The 21,174-nt window shown below is 38.3% G+C and overlaps 1 protein-coding gene across 5 annotated transcripts in view; it reads right to left on the bottom strand.

The window, feature by feature from the left end:
- The window catches only part of CNKSR2 (connector enhancer of kinase suppressor of Ras 2), a 288,218-nt gene that overhangs the window by 33,960 nt on the left and 233,084 nt on the right, over positions 1 to 21,174 (bottom strand). For all 5 annotated transcript variants that reach the window (XM_059157335.1, XM_059157332.1, XM_059157333.1 and 2 more), the window contains 3 exons: positions 19,241 to 19,308; positions 12,708 to 12,808; positions 9,859 to 10,405 (listed from right to left, as the gene is read on the bottom strand). In XM_059157335.1, coding sequence (XP_059013318.1) covers positions 9,859 to 10,405; positions 12,708 to 12,808; positions 19,241 to 19,308 — 716 coding nt within the window. The remainder of the gene's footprint in view (positions 1 to 9,858; positions 10,406 to 12,707; positions 12,809 to 19,240; positions 19,309 to 21,174) is intronic.

Raw genomic sequence — 21,174 nt, 5'->3', positions numbered from 1 at the left:
AAATATTCTATGAATGACTTACCAAAAAAGAAATAGCACAATAAAAATATCACATTCAAAACCGTGGAAGATAGGGGGTTATAAATGTGGAAGAAAGTGAAAAACGGTTTAAAATGCTAAGGTTCAAGTTTCCCTAAAATAGGGAATCGAAATACAATATGGCACTCTGCTAACACTGGTAGGCTTTTCTGATAATTCAACTTCGTGTTAGTTGTGCTGTAAAATTAAGAAGCATCTTCTCAGTCATGAAAGGAATATTAATCTATGGTCAGTATATTACTATGCCCGTAGAGTATTAGGGCCACTATCATATTAGGGCCACTATCATATTATACTGACCATAGATCAGTATTCCTTTGATGACTGAGAAGATGCTTCCTAGGTGCATAGTACAAATCAGTGAGGATTGTTGGACATCTGATTTGTGTTTGTCAGTATAGTTGGGCAACTGGAATGCAAGTGTCCCAACCATAATGTCTAAGGAATGAGCCAAAGATGAAATCGCTTTAGAAGTGATCTGATCTGATTCCAAGCAGTTTTATTAATTCTGTGTAAGTGATAAGTACCTTAACATGAACACAGAATATATGCCATCTCTCAAAGAATAATTTTTATAAGTTATTATTTGGTTACTTGGGAAAGTGACCGGTACAAGACAATAAAGATGCTACAAACTTTTAATTGTTTATTCTGTTTCATGTTATCAGAAAGACCTTTCTTATTTCTCGAAGACAATGCACTAATTTTTGTTGTAAGTAGACATATGAAGAGCTATGGAAGATATACTCTTAATAAACTACCTGGTATGTAGTAAACAAACAATAAATGTCAAATAAGTGAATAGGAATAAATGAACACATGCTTAGAACTAAAGAGACTACATATTGCTACAGCAAACCAAAAGAACAAGATGGAGGCTTAGTTTACATTTTAGTAAGCTAAATCTAGATAATGAAATGCTAGGGGATCAATGACTAAGAAAGTTAAAGAATCTGTAGCTCTGAACTGAATCCATGAGTTTACTGTCATTCTTTTTTTTTTTTTTTTTAAAGATTTTATTTATTTATTTGTCAGAGAGAGAGAAAGAGTGAGCAAGCTCAAACAGGGGGAGTAGCAGGCAGAGGGAGAAGCAGGCTCCTGGGATTATGACCTGAGCCGAAGGCAGACACTTAACCGACTGAGCCACCCATGTATCCCAGTAACTGTCATTCTTATTTTCAAGTATTGTACAACTTCAGTGAAATAACTCAAAGCTGATTTCATTGGCATACTTTGTGCTCATAATAGAAACATGTGCATATGAAATTGTCATATTACATTCCTGAGGTAAGAACCTTCTAGAAGTTATCAAGCATGAGGTTTAAATATTAAAATACTTTTTATGACCAACTTCTGTATTTAAAATATATAGTAATAGGCACTTTCCCCCTTATTGAATGGCATAATAAGAATATTTTTCCATTAAAGGAAAAGTTTTAGAGTATAACAGATAGAGCTATGGAAGACCAACTATTAGCACTAACATGTGCCTATGGCCCAACATAAGAAAGGCCAGAAGAAGGGAGGTGGTGAGAACACTGGGAAAAATAGGAAGATGATTTAGTAGAAGGGTTATATAGTATTTTAATATTTCATAAGTATTTCAATATTTTGTAAGTATTATCTAACTTAAAACCAGAAGCTATAGGTAAACTTTGACCACCGGGTACAGTGGTTCTGAAGCCCATCTCTTGAGTTCTAAATTCTGGTTTTCAGAGGCTAGACTTGCTATGCTTTTTACCTAGCTGTCTCTGGCTTAGCTGTTTTCAGCAGTGTTTTGGGGTCAGATGACATTACTGGAAGACCTCCCTTAAGAAGGCCGGGACAAGGTCTTATGGCACCAAGACATTAGGCAGGTTGGCCATGAGCTTCTGATACATGAGGATGGGGATGTGTATCAGAGCGTGTAAGTGTGCACATGCAGCTATTGTCATTTCTTCTCACATTTCTCCTCCCATCGTTTTGAAAAGGTCAACAAGTAACTGCTGCATTTTCTAGGGGGACATGCTGGGATGGGGCCAGGTTCTGAGGCGGCATGGAAGTTTTGTCACAAGACTGTTGCTTCTATTATAAACTATGGTCATTATCAAAAGAGTTTCTGAGGAAAAATTACCTGAGTGACAGGAAAAAGATACAGAAAGAAAACAAATTCATATAAGAATGAATTTTTAAAACCTTAACTTTGAACAAAGTGTGAGGAGAGTGGGTTGTTTTTTTATTTTTACTATTGTTTTATTTACTTAGCAATAAACAAGTTATTACTTTTCAATTAAAAGAATAAATGAAAAACATGGGGAAACTGAGAAACTTCCAAGCTACGTTTTTTGGTGCAATCCCGTTATGTCTTTATCTACGATCTTGCAGTAGTTGGTAAGCATAGGAGGGAGATGATATCATGCAAACCGAAGAAAGGGAAGCTTTTGGGTCTTCAGGTTTCTCTGGCAAGGGTGGCCAAGGTAAAGGGCATTGAACTTAGGACATATTCTCATAAAATAAGCTAGAAATTATCCTACTTGAGAACCTGACAATATGACATTACTGACCTGACAAAAAGCAGTTTGCTTTCCTGATGCGTGAAACTAGTAGCAAGCGAAACTGTAAATCCTAGCTTGTCTTACCTACACTGGCAAGGGACCGTCATTCTTTATGTGAACTTCAGTTCTTATCTGCCCACATCCTCTGCTGGTGTGACACTGTAGCATCGAAAATCCATTATTTTGCCATTTAAATCTGGCTCCCTGGCTTAGTAACATTCATGAGATTGTTTTTCTGGCGAATGCCGGCCTATTGGCTATTCACTCAAGTACAAGTTGCAGTAGCCACTATTTTACAAAGGAAACAGGATGAAACTAGGTGGCTTCATCCACCCAGGGAGCCAGTCTGTCTTGGCAGACAGTAGATTTTGGGAGGAAAACAACTGCCCAGGGGTGCTGGAAGATCTGGTTTCCAATCATGAACTGGTTCTCTCACATGTCCTATTCTTGTGGCCCTCATCTTTGAAATGGGATTAAATTGGGAGGGTAGGGTTTCAGTAGTAGAGAAGGTTACTCTCAGTGAGCCATAACACAAAGAGCAGTAATTCTAGTTATTCGCACCCCAGCTTTGTGGTGTCCAGCGTGAAGAGGCTATGCCGGCCATGCAGTACTGGCCTTCTCTACAAAATACCCAACATGAAGGATTCTGCAATGGTTTTATTCCTGTTTTATGTGACACAATGGATAAAACATTAATTTCAGTGAATCATATTACTATTATGTAATAAAATGGGAAAAAAGTGGTGACATAAGGGGTTAGCTATTATTTATTCATTCATTTTATTCATTCATTCATTCATCCAATAGTGTCTGGACTACCAGGGGCCATATATCATTTTAGGCACCAGGTATACAAAACAGGAATAAAATCTCTGCTCTTCAGAAACTTATATTCTGGTGGGTGGAGATGGAAAATAAATCAGTGAATAATATTTGATATTATACTCAGAGTGATAAAGCTGTGAAGATTATAAAAGAGGGCGCAATATTTCAGAGAATGAATGGTGGTGGTTATCGTGGTGAGGGGGTCCTCTGGGTCAGACTGGGTTGTCAGAGTAGAACCCTCTGAGGGGAAAATATGTGTACTGAGACCCGCATGGCATCTATAAACTCATATTTCAGTAAATAGATATACAGTTGTTGTTATTTGGAATACAAGTTCTCTTTTGGGTTCCCAAATGTCCAAAATCAAAAAGGAAAGGATAGTGAGTAACAGGAATGTAAAGTGAGGGACAGTTCTATTTTAGCTCCTAGGATATGGCTAATGTATTGTGGTGAAATGTACAAAATCGCTGATATTTCATCATTTTGATCCCCCAATACAGCAATTCATATGGCTCAACTCAATAACTGGAACTGAACAAAGTCAGGGCACGCAGTCAGGTAAATGTTATTTACCGAGGTTTGCCAGGATTAATTCACTATTTAAGTAATATAATTGCCCTTATTGCCTAAATCCAAATATGCATAAAATCTATATAAATTACACAATTATAAAAAATTTATTTCAAGACTTACAGTGTGTCAGATACGGAAACTAAGTGCTTTCTACCGTTGCCTCATTTGATCCATATAAAACCTCGGGTACTGCTACTACATGATGTACACATGAAGAAGGTGTGAAATAACTTGATCCATCATACCACTTACAAGTGGTAGAGTGACAAAGCAAGGATTTTAACTGAGAAATATATTCAGAGACTGTATTCTAAGTTCCGATCACTTAGTGTTTATAGGAAAATATGCTTATTCATTTCAAAAGTCAACAATAATTCCATCTAACTTGCTGTATTTTCAGGTTTACAGAATATGTATCCCCTTTTAGATATGAAACCTTTCGTTAGTGCCAAGACTTAAATGATGTGATGTGATCTGGGGTATATGTTTGCATACACACACACACACATACACACACAGACACACACACATTAAAAGAGTACCACCCTGCTTAAACAAATTTGTTTGCAGATGTAACATATGTAACAGTGGAGAGGCTCATATGGATAGTAATGACAAGCAGTTTGGTACATTTTTTTCTTTATGACCTTAAAAACAAATCAAGCTTAGTCTCAACTACTCATAGTTATTTCATTTCCCTTGCTCTTGGGGTATATGATGCAACTCTGGCCAATGCAATAGGGAGCTAAGTCTGCTGGAAGGATCTAGGAAAAATTTTCCTTGATCTTACAAAGAAGACTAAAGTTAGGGTGCCCTACATGCTGGTCTTTGGCTCTCGGGACGCTGTCTTATAAAGAAGTGATGCCTAGAGCTATTGGCATTACAGAAAATTAACTGAGAGGCCTGACACGGTAGAGCCACAAAATTCACTCCAGATCAACCCACCTCTGAACTTCTCGATTATAATAAATTTTCCTCATCATTTAAGTCAACAGCTGAGTGAGGTGTCATTACAAATCCAAACTATAACCAGTATCAGCATTTTAGTTAGACTCTATATCTAATCTTCAAGAAAATATGGTACTAAGAGAATATTTGTTTAATACTTTCTAGATTTTTCTGTGTTCTTTATATATACTTGTTACATAACAAGCCGAGCATAATGCCCTTAAACTTCACAGAAGTGCCGTATTTAGGGTTCTCTGCTATTTTTCCCTCTGGTTTTAACACATGTTTTTTTATTCATATTCCTCATATAGCTTTTCCTGAACTGTAACTGAAGATATTAGTGGTGACTATGCCCTTCTAAATTCTTTATGTATAATTGATGTCAACAATCAATAAAACAGTAAAATGTGCTGTAACACTTTTATTTTCAACTTGCTTCTCTTTTCCTTTTATGCAGTTTCATATTCTAGGAATATCTTCCCCTTGCCCACATACTTTGTACCTGGATGTTCTTAAAAATAAAAATTCATAGCTTTTAGAGACTCTTCAGGAAATTACTCTAGGACCCTTAAAATGATTGAAGAGGATTAATCTATCTTCTTCTGCCATGTATTGGTAGTCATTATCCATCCTCTCTGCCTCAATAATTCAAGATATTAGGCCATTGAGCTGCATATTTTACATGCTCTTAACTTACCAATGCTGTACAAAGGAGGTTTAGATTAAAAAAATTACTTAAAAATACATTTCTTAGAAAACCCCACTTTGGAAGCATTAGTCAATATCTTGGCCAGGTAACCTAATGTGCATTGTAGCTACAAGCTGACAGATTTTATCCGCCTTTCACCTCTGGAAAAAACAAAAATAAAACCAAAAACACCTGGGGTTTTGCTTTATATTTCTTTCTTTTTTTAAATGATTTTATTTATTAATTTGAGAGAGAAAGAGAGAGAGAGAGAGAGAGCACGGGCATGAGAGGAGAGAGATCAGCGGGAGAAGCAGGAGTCCCTGATGTGGGACTCGATCCCAGGACTCCAGGATCATGACCTGAGCCGAAGGCAGTCACTTACCAACTGAGCCACCCAGGCACCCTTGCTTTAGATTTCTAAGAGCAAGCTAATAAATGTGTAGATTAAGTGAGAATACTGGTAGTTCATCTCTAAGACAATGAAAAAGAGCACATTATAACTTCATCAAGTATATGGAAGCACCAAGAATGTACGGTTAGTAAAGAGGGAAATCAGCAGGATTAAAAGGATAAAGCTTTTGAAAAGCCTCATCTAAACTGTCCAGTGTACTAGATAGTTTAAGAAAAGAGCCATTCCAAGTAGACTTCAAACTGCATTAACCAAAACAGTATTTCAGTGTTGTGGCAGATGATTTCTGAATGAAGTATATTTTTATATTTTGTCCAACTTTTATGATTTATATTCCATGGAGGTTGCATAGGCAGACATAATTTATTATTTAATTTAACTGAGGTATTAGAAGGCCCACATCTCAGTAAGCTTTGAAACTGCTAATTGGGATAATAGGAAATTACTTGTCTTCTCCCAAGTGCCAGTGAAGTAGGTCAGGATAATTAATATGCAAGCTGAATTTCAGTCAAAGGAAAACAAGACAGGTCTCATCTGTGTCCTTTTAATATCATCCATTTTACACCAAAATGAGTTCAGCCTGTGCAAAATCATAGTATGATTCAGTTAAATGATTGAATTTCAAAATCAGAGAAAACAAAGTCCAACCATGAGAACACAGATTGAAGACTGTCCTAAGAGAGGCTGAATTTATACCTCATAAGAAGGGAAATTGAAAAAAAAAATCTAAGTCACCGATTTAGGTACATCTTGCTTTTTAGACTGCTTTGTAAACTTGTGAGCACTATATAATATACATCATACTATGTAAAGTTAAAGTAAACATAAATGATAAGACAGGAGTTTGGTTAATGACATAGTTCTTCATCTGTAAAGCAGAAGACAGGCTATATTTTCACATTTTATTCTTTTACTCCTGCCCACTTGCCTGACGCTTTCTACTTTTAATTTCTTGGTAAACTGAGAAAAAATATTTGGACCTAGAGACACAAAACTTATTTCCCCTGCAGGTCTGTACTGGATTACTGCAAATTCACTTCAGTAGGTCAAACCAAATGCTGGCCTCGAGCAGGCCGGTTTACAGTAACACACCACTGTGGGGCCTCGACTATAACAAGCACAGATGCCGGCAAAGCTGTCGGCGGCAGAGCGAGTGCTCTCAGGTCTGATGGCGTGGCCACAGCTTCTTTTGTGCCTATAATTTGGGCTCTTCTAATAGAACACCCAGTAGCTCAATTTGGATAAGAAGCCTGGAATACTTGCTCCTAATGGCCGACCCGGGGCAGTCACGAACACGACACCCCTTAACTAGGCCTTAAAAATTCTTTTGAAAGCACTGATTGTAAAACTGATGTTTCTCAAATTGTGTGTTCATCGAGTCGAACACCCCTAAATGTCAAAAACAGTAATGCAGAAAGTTGATCGTTAGGAGGGCAAACATACATTCCGTTAAGTAAAAAACATCTACTAGGCGACCATGAAATGCACTGCTCTGCTGAGAATGGTCTGAAGAACACTGACACATCAAGCAGCAAGATCTGGGGGGAAATGTCCAGAAAGAAATGGGGTCCTGAACGACAGTGCATAACCACCTCTAGTGAAGCAGATCCGACTGAAATAGCATTAGCTGCCACACGACATTGAATTAAAAAGCAAAATGTGCAGTACTAGATTTATGGACACACTTCCTATGGTTGTTTGGCTTTATCCCAATTATTCCACAGAAAAAGAGCCCCTGAAAGAGATGGATAATACTGGATAACTCCCCACTTGACTCATTTGGGAAACTGAAGGAAAAAATCCACCAACTTAGGAGTGCACCTATATGGTAGAAATGTATCCAATCAACAAACAGCCAAAAAGAGACACTGGAAGAGCAAACTTGAAAGCCATCTAACTATGTATGCTCTGTGGGCCCAGGTTTGTCTTTCAGGCCCGAGGATATGGCTTCTCCTCTCCGGTACTCCCTCACTCGTGGCCAGGAGGAACTGGGGAGTAAGTGGCTTAAGCGAAAAAGATAGCATCAATGACTTCTACCTGCGGCCATGAGATGTTTTCTGAACAGAATTCTCTAGTCCAGAGGGCTGTGCAAATGTCAACACAATTTATTTTAAAATAGAGATAAAGTATTTTCCCTGCTCTGTTTGTACAATACTGAACAAACCTCACATAGTTAGAGCCACCGTGCAGCACCTGGATGACTGCCGAAACGCAGTTTCTAACTCAGCTTTAAATTTTAGAAAACAAGGTACTAATTTCGGTAAACATCGTACTGGTAAAAATGTATTATCATCCTTGCCAGAAGTCCTACAGAGGCCTAACGTGGCTCCTAGGTATTTCTTCCACCAGACTCTTCCATAATCTCTGATAAATGTGAATGCTGGGAAGCCATGACAGGTAACAGATGGTAATTACCATTTCCTGCACCAATAGTATACCTTCTGTAAAGCTCCTTGTGGAGAATATGGCTAAAATATATTTCACGTGGAAACTGCATTAACATATGAATTTTATTACAAGAGACTCATATTTTGAGGGTAGAAGATATAATTTAATTCCCGTTAAATAATGCAATGAAGATCCATCCCATAAAAGGAGGTCTATTGTATTTTCTTGTTAATCATCTCCAAAGTGAGCCTCATTTAAATAAGCCAAACTTAACATGGGGATGAGGCTCCTGACGTGCTGGTCCTCTGTGAGCTCTGAGCTGTTTTCCAGTCACGATGAAGATCTTACAGTACTATATCCCACAGTCAAACTCGTTTTCTCACAAAATGGGCGGATGTATATATTCTGCTTGTATCCTTTAAAAAGAGAAATCTAATGCCCTAGTGGGATCAGACCAGCAACTGTGGTTTCACCAACATTGGCTTGGGACATCTGCACTAACTGGCCCAAACTTCATTTTTGAACAAAGACATGCAAACAGTTTTATACTACCCCTTTAACACTATTGTTTTTGGGGGGGGGGGCGTAATTTTACATTCAGGACTTATAACCAAACCTAGATTTTCTTTCTAAGTAAAATAACTGAGTTTTAGCCTTTCCCTTAAAAATAAGCTGGGTTCTGGCCCGTTGTAGCACATTAATTAGAAACAGATGCTTGGTAAGGGATGTTGGGTAAAGAACTTGATAATTAGTAAATATAGTCTTAATGCCAACAAGTCAGAGGATTTACTTAATTGGCTTTGTCTCTCTTAAGAGTTGATTCACATAAATTGAGTTTTGTAATCAATATACATACCAAGAAAGTAAATAAATGCTTTTGGGAAACTGGTTTTTTTCAACTATTTGGACTTGACAGAAGTGCTGTTTGAAATTTCTTCTTGGAAAACCCTTCTGAATTTTTCCTTTAAATCTTTTAATGGTGGAAAAGGAAGTTGAGTGTGTGTGTGCGCACGCACGTGTGTCTGTGTGTTCACTTACATATTCAACCAAGGTTCTGCTAACACCCTGTATGAAGCATTTAGTTTCTTAACCCAGACTCAGGGGACAATGACTGTGGACCAAAGGGATGATGCATGCGAGGGAGAAGAAAGTGGGTAAGAGGAGGAATGAAAAGGAAAAGAAATGATTATCATCGGCCTTAAAAGGCAAATGGGTAACTGGGGAAAACCATTGCTCTAGCTTTGGGTGTCCTGGGATATAGGTTTCGTTATCCATCTTCTGTCCCCCACATTACTCAAGGTCTGAAAGTAAAACACCAAGGGATACCTAACTTCCTGTGCAGCAAGACCATTATTTTAAGAAAAAAGGGAAACAAGATTCTATTTTCTTAAAATAAGCAGTTTGAAAAGGTTAGGAATCTGTGTACACAGGCTAAGCATCTCCAACATACTTACTTTTGTCTCCTATGTTTTCCCCTGCTGCCTCCCCTTCCTCCTCCTCCTCCTCCTCCTCTTCCTCCACTTCTGTGGGCTGTACGTCATCCTGCGGGTCACAGGCACTAACCGGCGCGTTCAGACAGCAGTGGTTGAACCCGCTATCTCGAGGCAGAGTAAAACTTCGAGGCTTGCCCCCGTTTCCATTTAACACTTGCATTCTCTCGCTCTCCGCCAGGGGGTACGGCCCATAGTGATCCTGTAGGTGGCACTTCTGAGTTGGAAGAGTGGACTGCCGCCTGTGCTCCGGGGAGATGGCCGCAGAGTCAGAGAAGACAGAATCCTCCAGGGGTAGAGTCTGAAGATAGTGTAATCCTGAGCTTGTCAGGGGCGTCTCGATTAAATCCTGCCAGGAGCGGCGCTGACTGGCTGTCTTGCGAATGGGGGACACCGCACTGCTCCCGGTCACTTCCTGGCGAAACTCCTCATGGGAGGACTGTGACTGAGAGGTCTCTGTGGAAGAGAGCCGGCTGTGTTTTGCTTCCACGTAAGGACTGGCACAGCTCATCTGTGGAAAGGAGCCTCTGGTCAGTCTCCATAGAAATAACGGACCACCTCTGTCAGCAAGGCACAAGCTAGATTTCCACCGGCTAACATTTACCAGTCAAGTTAATGACAAGTCAAGTTCACAGACTTCTCAAAGTTGGGCCCCGGCTGATCTTTTAAGGGACTGAGATGTGGAGTGTTCAAATGCAGCTCCACCAGACTCTCATGAAAAATCTCACATATTAACATGCAAAATTTTACAGTGAAGCATAAGAAAATCTGAATGTTTACGTAAGAAATCAGTAACAACAACAACAAAAATGGGAAGTTTTAAAAATCTCTATGCATTTGAAACTGTGAACAATTGTTGCCAAATTCATATTTCCGGATTTTATGGAGTTTGGAGAGAGACTTTTGGATGTGAAAACAAGATGCCTATAATCAGACAGAACCCCTCCTCTTCCTCAAAGCTGAATGTTTCCTCCTATGGGCGCCAAGGAAACTCTTTCTTAGGGTCTGCTCAATTTGTGGCACTTTGTAAAGAGTTAAAAATATAGGCAGGATGAGATTATACCCTGATGGGGTTAGCATTTGCCTTGAGCAAGGGCACCTCAGGGTACATAAACATAAAAGAAAAATGGGATATTTTATTCCCAGAATTTCAGGTTTGGGAACATACCATATAACATCGAGTGAATGCTGTAAAGGACTTGCAGGAGCCCCCACTGGGGACAAGGCTCACTCTAGTCTGGCAGCTAACAGATCAGCCTGGCTCCTTTCTGGCAGAAGGAGCCAGCTTTATCAAATGTGGTCACGGCACACGGGGCTGCAGCTGTGGTCAGGACAAGCCTGGCTGAGGCGAAAGTTCATACTGCCCCTTGGGCTAAAGGAGAAGTTAAGTGGCATCTTCTGGGGGCAGTTTATCTTCCCACATGTTAATAACATAAATAGTTTCTTTCTTGAAATCGCCATGCTGCTGTGATTAAAGAGCTGGTCATGAAGCTGCAGCTTCCCTTTCTTCCTCTTTTAGAAATATTTTAAAGGCATTATTCAGGCCCTGGTGTTTTAGGGGAAGAGGGAAAATATGATACAAACTATATCTTGTCACTGAGTTTGTGCATTTCATTTCTATCGCTCATCCTTGCATTCTATTGCACTCAGTGAACTGCTGCATTAAATAAATGTGTATACATACAGGAAAAATTCTTAGGTAATAGACTCTGTCATCCAAAGTTGTTATTAAAAATGTGGCTTCCCTTTTAGTTATTGGTCAAAAAAGTGTCCATTTGTTTCTTTCAGAAATATTTATTACGCACTTAGTAAATAAGTGCCAGTGCTGTGTTACACCACAGGGATGTGTAGATCAATCCAACAGGGTCCCTGTTCACGGAAGGTCCATAGTCTAGTCCAGTGAGCTCTTTGTAGTCCCAGATATACTGATTTAATGTCTGCATCTGCATTTCTAAAATGTTCCAGAGGTGATTCTTACACACAGCCAAGGTTGAGAAGTGGCCTCAAATTATGTCACCATCTTGTGTAGTGCCTTTCTTATTTAAAATCCTCTAGAGTAATATGGAGGTGTAATTAGGTTGACTGCTGTTGTCACTTAAATTCAGCTTCCATTTCCTGTGTGGAAGACTCAGTCCCAAGATAGGCAGAACTGACTCTTATGATGCCGTAACCATGCAATATATTGTCGAAACTGGGACACTACTGAGATGCTCTTAATACTTCTGCTGGGAAATGTGCATAAAGTGGGATAGTCCCAAGAAAACCAGGACAGTTGTTTACCCCATTAAAAGATTAAAGTACAGTCTATACGCAGAATAAGGTTTAAGGAGTTTGGAGTACCATATAAACACATACATTAAGCTAGACCCCATGACTATCTAAAAAGCTGTATGTTAAAACATGTGTTCAATACAGATGTAATATTAATTTTTATGAGTTTTTTCTGAAGGACACAGGAATGAACTTCATTAGTGTGGAAACACATAAGGTCCATTTACATACCTTTGTCTAAGGAAATATTTTTGTTGCTGATATTTCCATGAAGGCTACTCTGACACAAGTAGGATTTTATTTTAATAAACCTGGGCAGATATTTATGATGCCTGGAATCTGTGGTGACTATTTCTCCTGATTAAACTGTCTTTGCATACTTAAATACTTTTTCCCTTATTGCTTTTAGACTCCCTGTTTTCCTTCCTCTTAAGAATCCGGAGGTCTGACATGCAATTCACCACATAACTGTTTTTAACAAACGAAGGGATATCATCAAAGAATCTAATGCCAAATTACATACATGTCTGCTGGCAACTTACAGAGGGAGGCCGCGGGTATGTATCGTAGGGGGGTGGAGGGCTGTCCTGTTTGGGTGTTGATGGAGTATCTGCCTCTTCCTTGTCACTCTCACTCCAGTAATCTGTAAATTCACACACATAGATACAATAACATTCTATTAAATGTTTCCAGCCATATTTTCAGGAATATACACTACCAGCTAACAGAAGGAAATTTAAGTTCCACTCCTACACTCTGCTCCCCAGCACCTCCTCCTCCAGGCCCACCGACATTTATTTTCAGCTGGGTTTTGAGGAAGAAGGAGGAAGGAAGAGTACAATCACCTAATTCCCACCTTTAAAGCAAGCAATTATACACAGCTACAGTTTTAAGGAGTTAAGAAAAAGACATTGCATAAGCCAGATCGGGTTTAGGGTGCTTTAGATTTCAGGCCAAATTATCCTGAACCTTTAATTAATGAATAACACATAATGCCTCTGAAAGGTGTATCATTTTACCCTAAAAAGGAAAGCAATGTATCTGTAGATCTGTAAAGATCTACAGATATAAAGAGCTCCAAAAATAATGTTCTCAGTTCTCTTTTCTGGCTTCAATTCACTGGTTATCTAACAATCGCTGTTTCCAGAGTCATGCTGACATGAATCTCTATAACACCACACTCCCACCTCTACTTGAAAACACATGGCAAATTCTGATTCTTGCCAAATGCAAAAGGGCAAATTTGCTGATGTGGGCCGCAAGTTCCAAACTTCCAGAACTACTTAAAAGGGTAGAAAATGTAAGCCGCTAGTTTTGGCAGACCTCAGACAAGAGGGAAGGAAAAAAAACTCCGAGAGATGAATCAGCTAAGTGAAATACAGCACAAAGGCCAATAATCAAAACCTGTTCCACTAATACCTTAACCACTCTTAACTCTGGGTTAATTCTTTACAAGAGTTACAAGGAAAAAACCTGTAAGCATTACCCATATGAATCTCAGATGATAAAAGAGGAGAAAAATTATTAAAACATATGTTCCTTATTTTTATGAAAATCCAAATCACAAAAGAGCCGTCATAAGGCCTAAATGATATTCAGATTTAGGTGAAAAATCATGACATGTCTTTTTTACAGGAACCCCTCTCCACCCAGGAAATCCTATACTGTAATACTTATATAAATTTTCCTTGTGGTGTTTATTAATAAGTATAACTAACATTTATTGAGTGCTTACTATATATGAATAGAAATTAGTAGAGCTGGGATTTGAACTAAGAAATCACCTTGCCCTAAAGCTTGAAGAGACTCTTTTGTATGACATAGGTGGGAGAATTTAATTTGGCATATATTCATCATGCTTTTTTTTTTTTAAGATTTTTTTTTATTTCTTTATTCGACACACAGAGAGATCACAAGTAGGCAGAGAGGCAGGCAAAGAGAGAGGAGGAAGCAGGCTCCCCGCTGAGCAGAGAGCCCCATGTGGGGCTCTATCCCAGGACCCTGAGATCATGACCTGAGCCAAAGGCAGAGGCTTTAATCCACTGAGGCACCCAGGCACCCCATGATGCTTTTTTAAAAAAAAAAATTAAAGTTTTTTTCAGCAGGCAGAGGGAGAAGCAGGCTCTTCGCTGGGTAGGGAACCCGATACAGGATTCGATCCCAGGACTCTGGGATCATGACCTGAGCTGGAGGCAGACACTTTACCAAATGAGCCAGCTAGGTGCCCCTATTCATGATGCTTTAAGCCCCCTCCTCCTTCTGCTTTATTACTCTGGCTCTCAAGAACAGCAATTCTTTAACAATGGAGAGAGATTATTATATTCAGGCCTCAAAATTCTAAAACTTTGAAAATGCTACTCCTACTTTAATTATTCCCTTTGACTAAAAGGTAAGCAGAAACTAGTTAATCTAAATTCGTGTCTGGTATTTACAATGGATCATGCTGGTGACAGCCAGTATACTAACCTTCCCCTCAAATACGAATTGATGTAGTTGCCCAGAGGTGTACCCAACAATGGTGGGAAAAGCATGAACTATATAGTTGGGTAGATGTAGGTTCAATTCTTGGCTATACCACTTACAATCTCAGTGCTCTTGTCATGGTTACTAAACCCCAGTCTATTTCGACATCTGTAAAAGGGGGCTAATAATAACCGCCTTTCAGAGTTGTGTGTATGTGTGTATGTATGTGTGTGGTGGGGGATATAAGGTAATATAGGTAATACAGATTCAAGTGCTTTGCACCTTGGTAGCACTCGATAAGTATTAGGACCCCTGATCTTTCTTGGGTGATTTTGTAGGTAGCATTCTCGGACAGTCTGACCCACATCACATCGGACATAAATGCCTTGTGTTTATCTTCTTGGATATTGGTTTTTTTTTTTTTTTTTTTTTTTTCTTGTAGCAATTGCAGCAGTGAAAAGTGAATTCTGAAACTCTGGGATCTGGGTTAGGTAGTTCTGTGGGAACTTGAAATACCACAGGGAAGTCATTGCTGGAGGTGAAGACACTCGGCTCCCCCCTACCCCAGCTCCAAGCAGTGGTTTACCAAGATCACTTTGTTTTTACCCTTTCCACTATTTTTTGAAACTCTGGCACCTGTGTTGAGTTTCTCCTTGACCTTTGCACTGATACCTTGGGGGTCTCAAGGAATTAGTACCTCAAGTGGTCCTTATTAGCATGTTGAGAAGGAGATGATTGCCATTTTGTCCAATTCTCTATAGCTATCACTACAAGTGACAGATGTGGGAGATTCTCTCTCTGTTTTTTTCCCCCTCAGATGAATTAGGAAGAAATCTAGTCCACTATTTGATGTAATTCTTGGTTTACTAAAAAGTACCATCCATCTATAGTTTTCTTGGCTTACCGAAGAAAAGACTGAAATCCCACCTTCTAAATTAACTTCATTTCTCACAGTAAGTTGTGTGTCTTTGACAGAGAATGCCATAGAGGAGCCTACACAGAAAACTCAATCATGGTTTATTTGGGGTTTGTGTGGAAAATTACAGGCACACTGTTTGCTCAGAGGCTGAAAACCAGTTTGATTTGCATTCTAAGAGCAAATTAATTTATTTTTCTTAGCTTTCTATTTAGCACAAAATAAATGGAACTTTTAATGTCTCTTGCAGTGGTATTCAATTTTATAAGTAACTAATCATGAATAAACAGTGCTATCAGTAGAACAGGAACATTTCTACTTTACTTCTCATGTTGCTATAAAAGGATAATTTGAAAAAAAGAATGACTTGTTCATCTCAAACTGCCAAAATTGCAATATATTTCATTCATTTTTGTGTGATTAAAGCTTTAAGAAGACCTTATGTATGAGAGAAAATAACATGTTATGAATGTCTGACTTGAAGGTGGGAAAATATAGAAAAATAATTAGCAGACAATTAGCCAAATTGTGATCTTGGCATAATTTAGTGTAACCCTGTTTTCTCTAAGTACAACAACAAATAATGAAAGAAAAGCCCACATCTTTTATACTTCCAAAGCTACCGATAGCAATTCACTAAACTTCTATTTAAATCAATGCAAGAGTCACTTCCAAGCTGCACTGGGTACTTAAATAAAAAGTGCCTGGCAGTTAGTTTCTCCTTTGCATGTTTGTGAAAGATTCCCAACCCTCAAAGAGCTGTATTTTGTATGAAGTTTAACTTCAGTACTGAGAATGATACTCTGCAGATGTCAAAGAACTGTATAGGAGTGTCGAGTAGACACAGGCATCCAGTTGTTTTCTATATAGAAGATATCATGAGACCTAATTATGCACAAAGTAGGAAAGTGTCAGATGTTTCTGACCTATGTCAGAGTGCCTGAGGAATATACACTCTGTGGAAATCCAAATTATTTCAGAAATTCTGGTTGCATTGTGCTACATTAAGAGTGCTAGCAAGAGAGGGGTGAATTATTAGCTATTAGCTTCTGCCAGTGAATGTTTACCACTCCAGAAGGCACTGAAGTATATACTCACATGACCAGGGCAGCATGAATCCTTGGACTGAATACTTATTGGAATCTGCGTGTGCAATATAACTTACCAGTTCTTTGATCCGCAATGAAATTTGGCCATATAACACCAGGTACAAAGAAAATTCACTAAAATCAAGACCATGCTAAGCTTCAAAGTGATAAAATACAAGAGTTGAGCCTGAAAATCCAAGATTCCTTATTCATGTAAATCACGTTTTTTCAACGATTCATTTTCCTCAGTACGTTGTTCACTTCTAATTTTTGCCTAAGAAGAACAAATCTGTACACCTATAAAGAACTGTTTTATGACTTTAAAAAATGTGAAAAGGAAGATTAGTATTTTTCTTTTTAGTACTCTTAACACAATTTTAGTCCTATAAATTAAGTTGAAGTATGAAAGGTTTATTCCTTAACCAAACTTTTAAAAACGAAGAAATGTGGCTTAATGACTGGCCTGACACACTTCCTAGTCCTGGCTGGGATTTGCCTGTGCACGCTGATTTGATGGAGAATGCTTGCACGTTATTTGTGGAATATCCATGCTATTTCCCCTCTCAGGGATGCTGTGTTGGTTACTTCCTTAACTCTCCTTCCTTCTCATCCTGTGAGAACAAGTTCAAATAATGGAGTTGACAAAAAGCCTTTTCCCTTTCCCCTCCTGGAAGCAATCTCTCCAGCTGAATTTCCACAGAACTTGATTAGTACTTTTACATTTCATTTTCTGTATTACATTAAGAGTAGCCTTTCTACTAGAATTCAGTGTAATTTCAGGCAGGATGGGTGCCTATTTCACCTTAATTTAATCAGAGTGCTAGTTGAAGGCATTACACACAAAAGCTTCATATTGAATAAAATATCTTCTCTTCCCCTCTGCTGCTGACTTTACACCAGGCTCACAATCACTTCCTCTAATAAGTTATTTCCTCCTTAATCCTGCCTCCTTCCCAGGTTCTTTTTTTTTTTTTTTAATTTGCATCCACTTAGCAAATTTTTTAAGTCAGTTGCATGCTGTGCAATCATTAGGACTTACTTACTTTATGTAACTCCCTAGTTTTTTTGTTTTTGTTGTTCTTTAATTTCTCTTAAGCAATTCCAAGGGTGTATCTATGAGATCCTCAACAAGATGATATATTCGTATTGGCAGGAGGCATGTTTGCTATTTCTTTGAACTCTCCTTGCCCTAACTCCTCACTGTTCGGTGCTCTATTCGTTCTCATTCCCTCACCCAATGGCTCTAAACCAGGGCTAGGTAAACTAAGGCCTGGAGACCAAATGAGGCTCTCTGTTTTTATGTACCTGTGGATCAAGAATGGTGTTTACATTTTTAAATGGTTAAGAACCCAGAGGAAGAATAATTTGGTATCAGTGTCCATAAATCAAGCTTTATTGGAGCCCAGCAACATTCCTCATGTGTGTACAGCTGCTTTAATACTGTAATGGCTGACTTCGACCAGTTTAGACAGAAATCTTATGGGCTTGCAAAGCCTAAAATACTAACTACTTGGCTCTTCACAGAAAGTTTCCCACTTCCTGCCCTATACATTTGCTGACAGACTGGTTTTGGGATCTGCTTATCTTCTTTAAAGCTCTCTAACTTTTAGCTTTTAGATGTTTAGAAAAGTTTTGGCTGATGTATTACTCTGAGAGGAAACAGGTTTTTAGGATCTCCACATAAACAAATAGGCAACGCCCACTGGAGACAGAACTAGAAATGTGTGTATGTATGTGCACGTGTGTGTGTACGTGTATCAAAGAAATATATATATATATATATAAAATCAAAGAAATTCTGCAGATACATATATATAATATATATATCAAAGAAATTCTGCAGATACACATATACATATATATCAAAGAAATTCTGAAGATTACATATACATATATATGTACATATACATATATATACATATGTACGTATATATGTATATGTTATCTGCAGAATTTCTTTGATTTGAGGAAGTCTCAAAAGATTTCCAAAACCTGTTGATGTTTCCAAGGGTGTACAATAAATACTTCTTGGAAATGTAAAGCAACTTCGGAATGGTGACTACAACTTTCAGTAAAATTTTAATTGTGCATAATGACATTGTCTTTTGTAAATCTGAGGTCAATACTGAGGCAAGTTCCATTAGATCACAGAGTAACAGATGAAGAGGACTGAAAAACATAACCAGTTGAGATAATTTACGGAAGAAGGGGTCATCCATCTGAGCTCTTTGCATAAAAGTCCATTTAACTGTCTATGAAATGCTAAACAGAAAAAAACAATGCACCAACAAGTACCTGAACTTTGGTCAATATTTAAGACCAATTACAGACTTTTCAAGGTTTTTTCCTCCATTGGAAATAGACTGAGAGAGACAGCAATGGACTCCACACTAGGAGCTCCAAAAATTTCAGTTTATTCCCTATTGTTTAGTTTACTAAACCTTACCTATAAGATGCTATGGCTTGGATTCAAAGTGCCCAGAAAACAATAACCACAGCCTGACATATCCATGTTCATTCAAATGACAGTAGCGAATCACTGCATAAGATAACAGCAAAACAAAACAAAAACCCTATGACTGTAAAAGAAGTATATATATCCCTTTACCTTGTTCTTGCTTAATCCTCTCTCTTTCTGCATATCCCGCAGTCAACATATTGATTCTGTTAAGCCATCTGAAAAATAAAATTAAAATCAGTAACATTGCAACTTAATTTCTTATATGTTACTTCTTAAAAATACTTATTTTAAGAATAAAGATGTGGTGTATATATACAATGGAATATTATTCAGCCAGAAAACAGAATGGAATCTTGCCATTTGCAACAACATGGACGGAGCTCGAGTGTTATTATGTTAAGTGAAATCAGTCAGTCAGAGAAAGACAAATGCCGTATCATTTCACTCATATGTAGAATTCAAGAAACAAAACAAGTGAATGAAAGGGAAAAAAGAGAGAAACAAACCAAGGAACCGACTCTTAACTCTAGAGGACAATCTTATGGTTACCAGAGTGGAGGTAGATGGGAGTGAGGTGTGCTGGGTGAAACAGATGATGGGGATTAAGGAGTGCACGTGTCGTGATGAGCACTGGGTGATGTACGGAAGTGCTGAATCAGTACATTGTATACCTGAAACTAATAAGAGAGTCTAGTAACTATATAGGAATTAAAATAAAAACATTAAAATAATGCTTATTTTACTATATTTTACTAACTATACAGGAATTACATAAAACTATATAGGAATTAAAATAAAAAATCATTTTTAGAGAGGGAAGGGGGAGACAGAGGGTGACAGAAGAGAGAATCTTAAGCAGACTCCAAGTCCTGCATGGAGCCTGACGAGGGTCTCGATTTCACAACCCTGAGATTACGACCTGAGCCTAAATCAAGAGTCGGATGCTTGGGGCACCTGGGTGGCTCAGTGGGTGAAAGCCGTTGCTTTTGGCTCAGGTCATGATCTCAGGGTCCTGGGATCGAGCCCTGCATCGGGCTCTCTGCTCAGCGGGGAGCCTGCTTCCCCCCCGCCCCGCCTGCCTCTCTGCGTACTTGTGATCTCTCTCTTTCTCTCTGTCAAATAAATAAATAAAACCTTAAAAAAATAGAGTCGGATGCTTAACTCACTGAGCCACCCAGGCGCCCCCAAATTGCAAAATGTAATAAGAATATTTATTTTAAGATGTTTAAGAATATATGAGATAATTCTATGTAAAAGATGTGTTCTTTGCTACTCTTGACACATGGAGTCTTCAATGAGCTATAATTTACTATAGTACAAATTGTTCCCAAACTAAAGATGCTATTTTGATAGAAAAGGCTTAGGCAAACCTGTTCATATCTATAATATAGAGGGTTTTATGATGATCAGAGCCCTATTAATTCTGTTGCTCCAAATTCAGAAGCACTCCAAATATCACTGCTGATTGTGTCTTCAGAACAAATGCTCCTTTACAGATACTTAATATCATACAATATATACTGATGAGGGAGGAAGTTATGAACCTTGCTTGTCAAAATAAGTTTTACTATGAAATGTTAGTTTTGATGAAGGTTATTTAAGTTTAATGATCCAGGGGAAAACACGTCAGGAGTACTTTGGAAATGTGTCTCTAAATACAAGGTTATTAGGTTTTCTAAATGAACAAACATAATTTTAACCTCTGTTCGGATCCTGCAAACTTATTTCCACAAACAATAGTAACTTAAAAATAAACCTTCCCTCTCTCAGTAGTGCTGCTATTGCCAGTGTAGGGGCCTGCATCATTTCAGTCGCCATCTTTGTCCCACCAGATCTCTCCCTGTGTTCATTATTCTGGCTGTTTACACTGCCTCAGATTATTGAATCATAAAATCTTTAAATTAACCTGGCAATTTCCCACTGGTCCGTTCTGAGCTGTGATCCGTATACTTTCTCAAATCAGAAATTAAGGAAGAACCCCCCCCTTCCAAACTATCTTAATTTGGAAAAAATAGTATAGTTAACATCATTAAAGTGTGGAATAATCTGATCAAGATATATTTTTAAGAAAAAATGGTATT

Source organism: Mustela lutreola, chromosome X, assembly GCF_030435805.1.
Source record: "Mustela lutreola isolate mMusLut2 chromosome X, mMusLut2.pri, whole genome shotgun sequence".
Classification (NCBI taxonomy): Eukaryota; Metazoa; Chordata; class Mammalia; order Carnivora; family Mustelidae; genus Mustela; species Mustela lutreola.
This window is presented reverse-complemented; position numbering and strand designations above follow the sequence as displayed.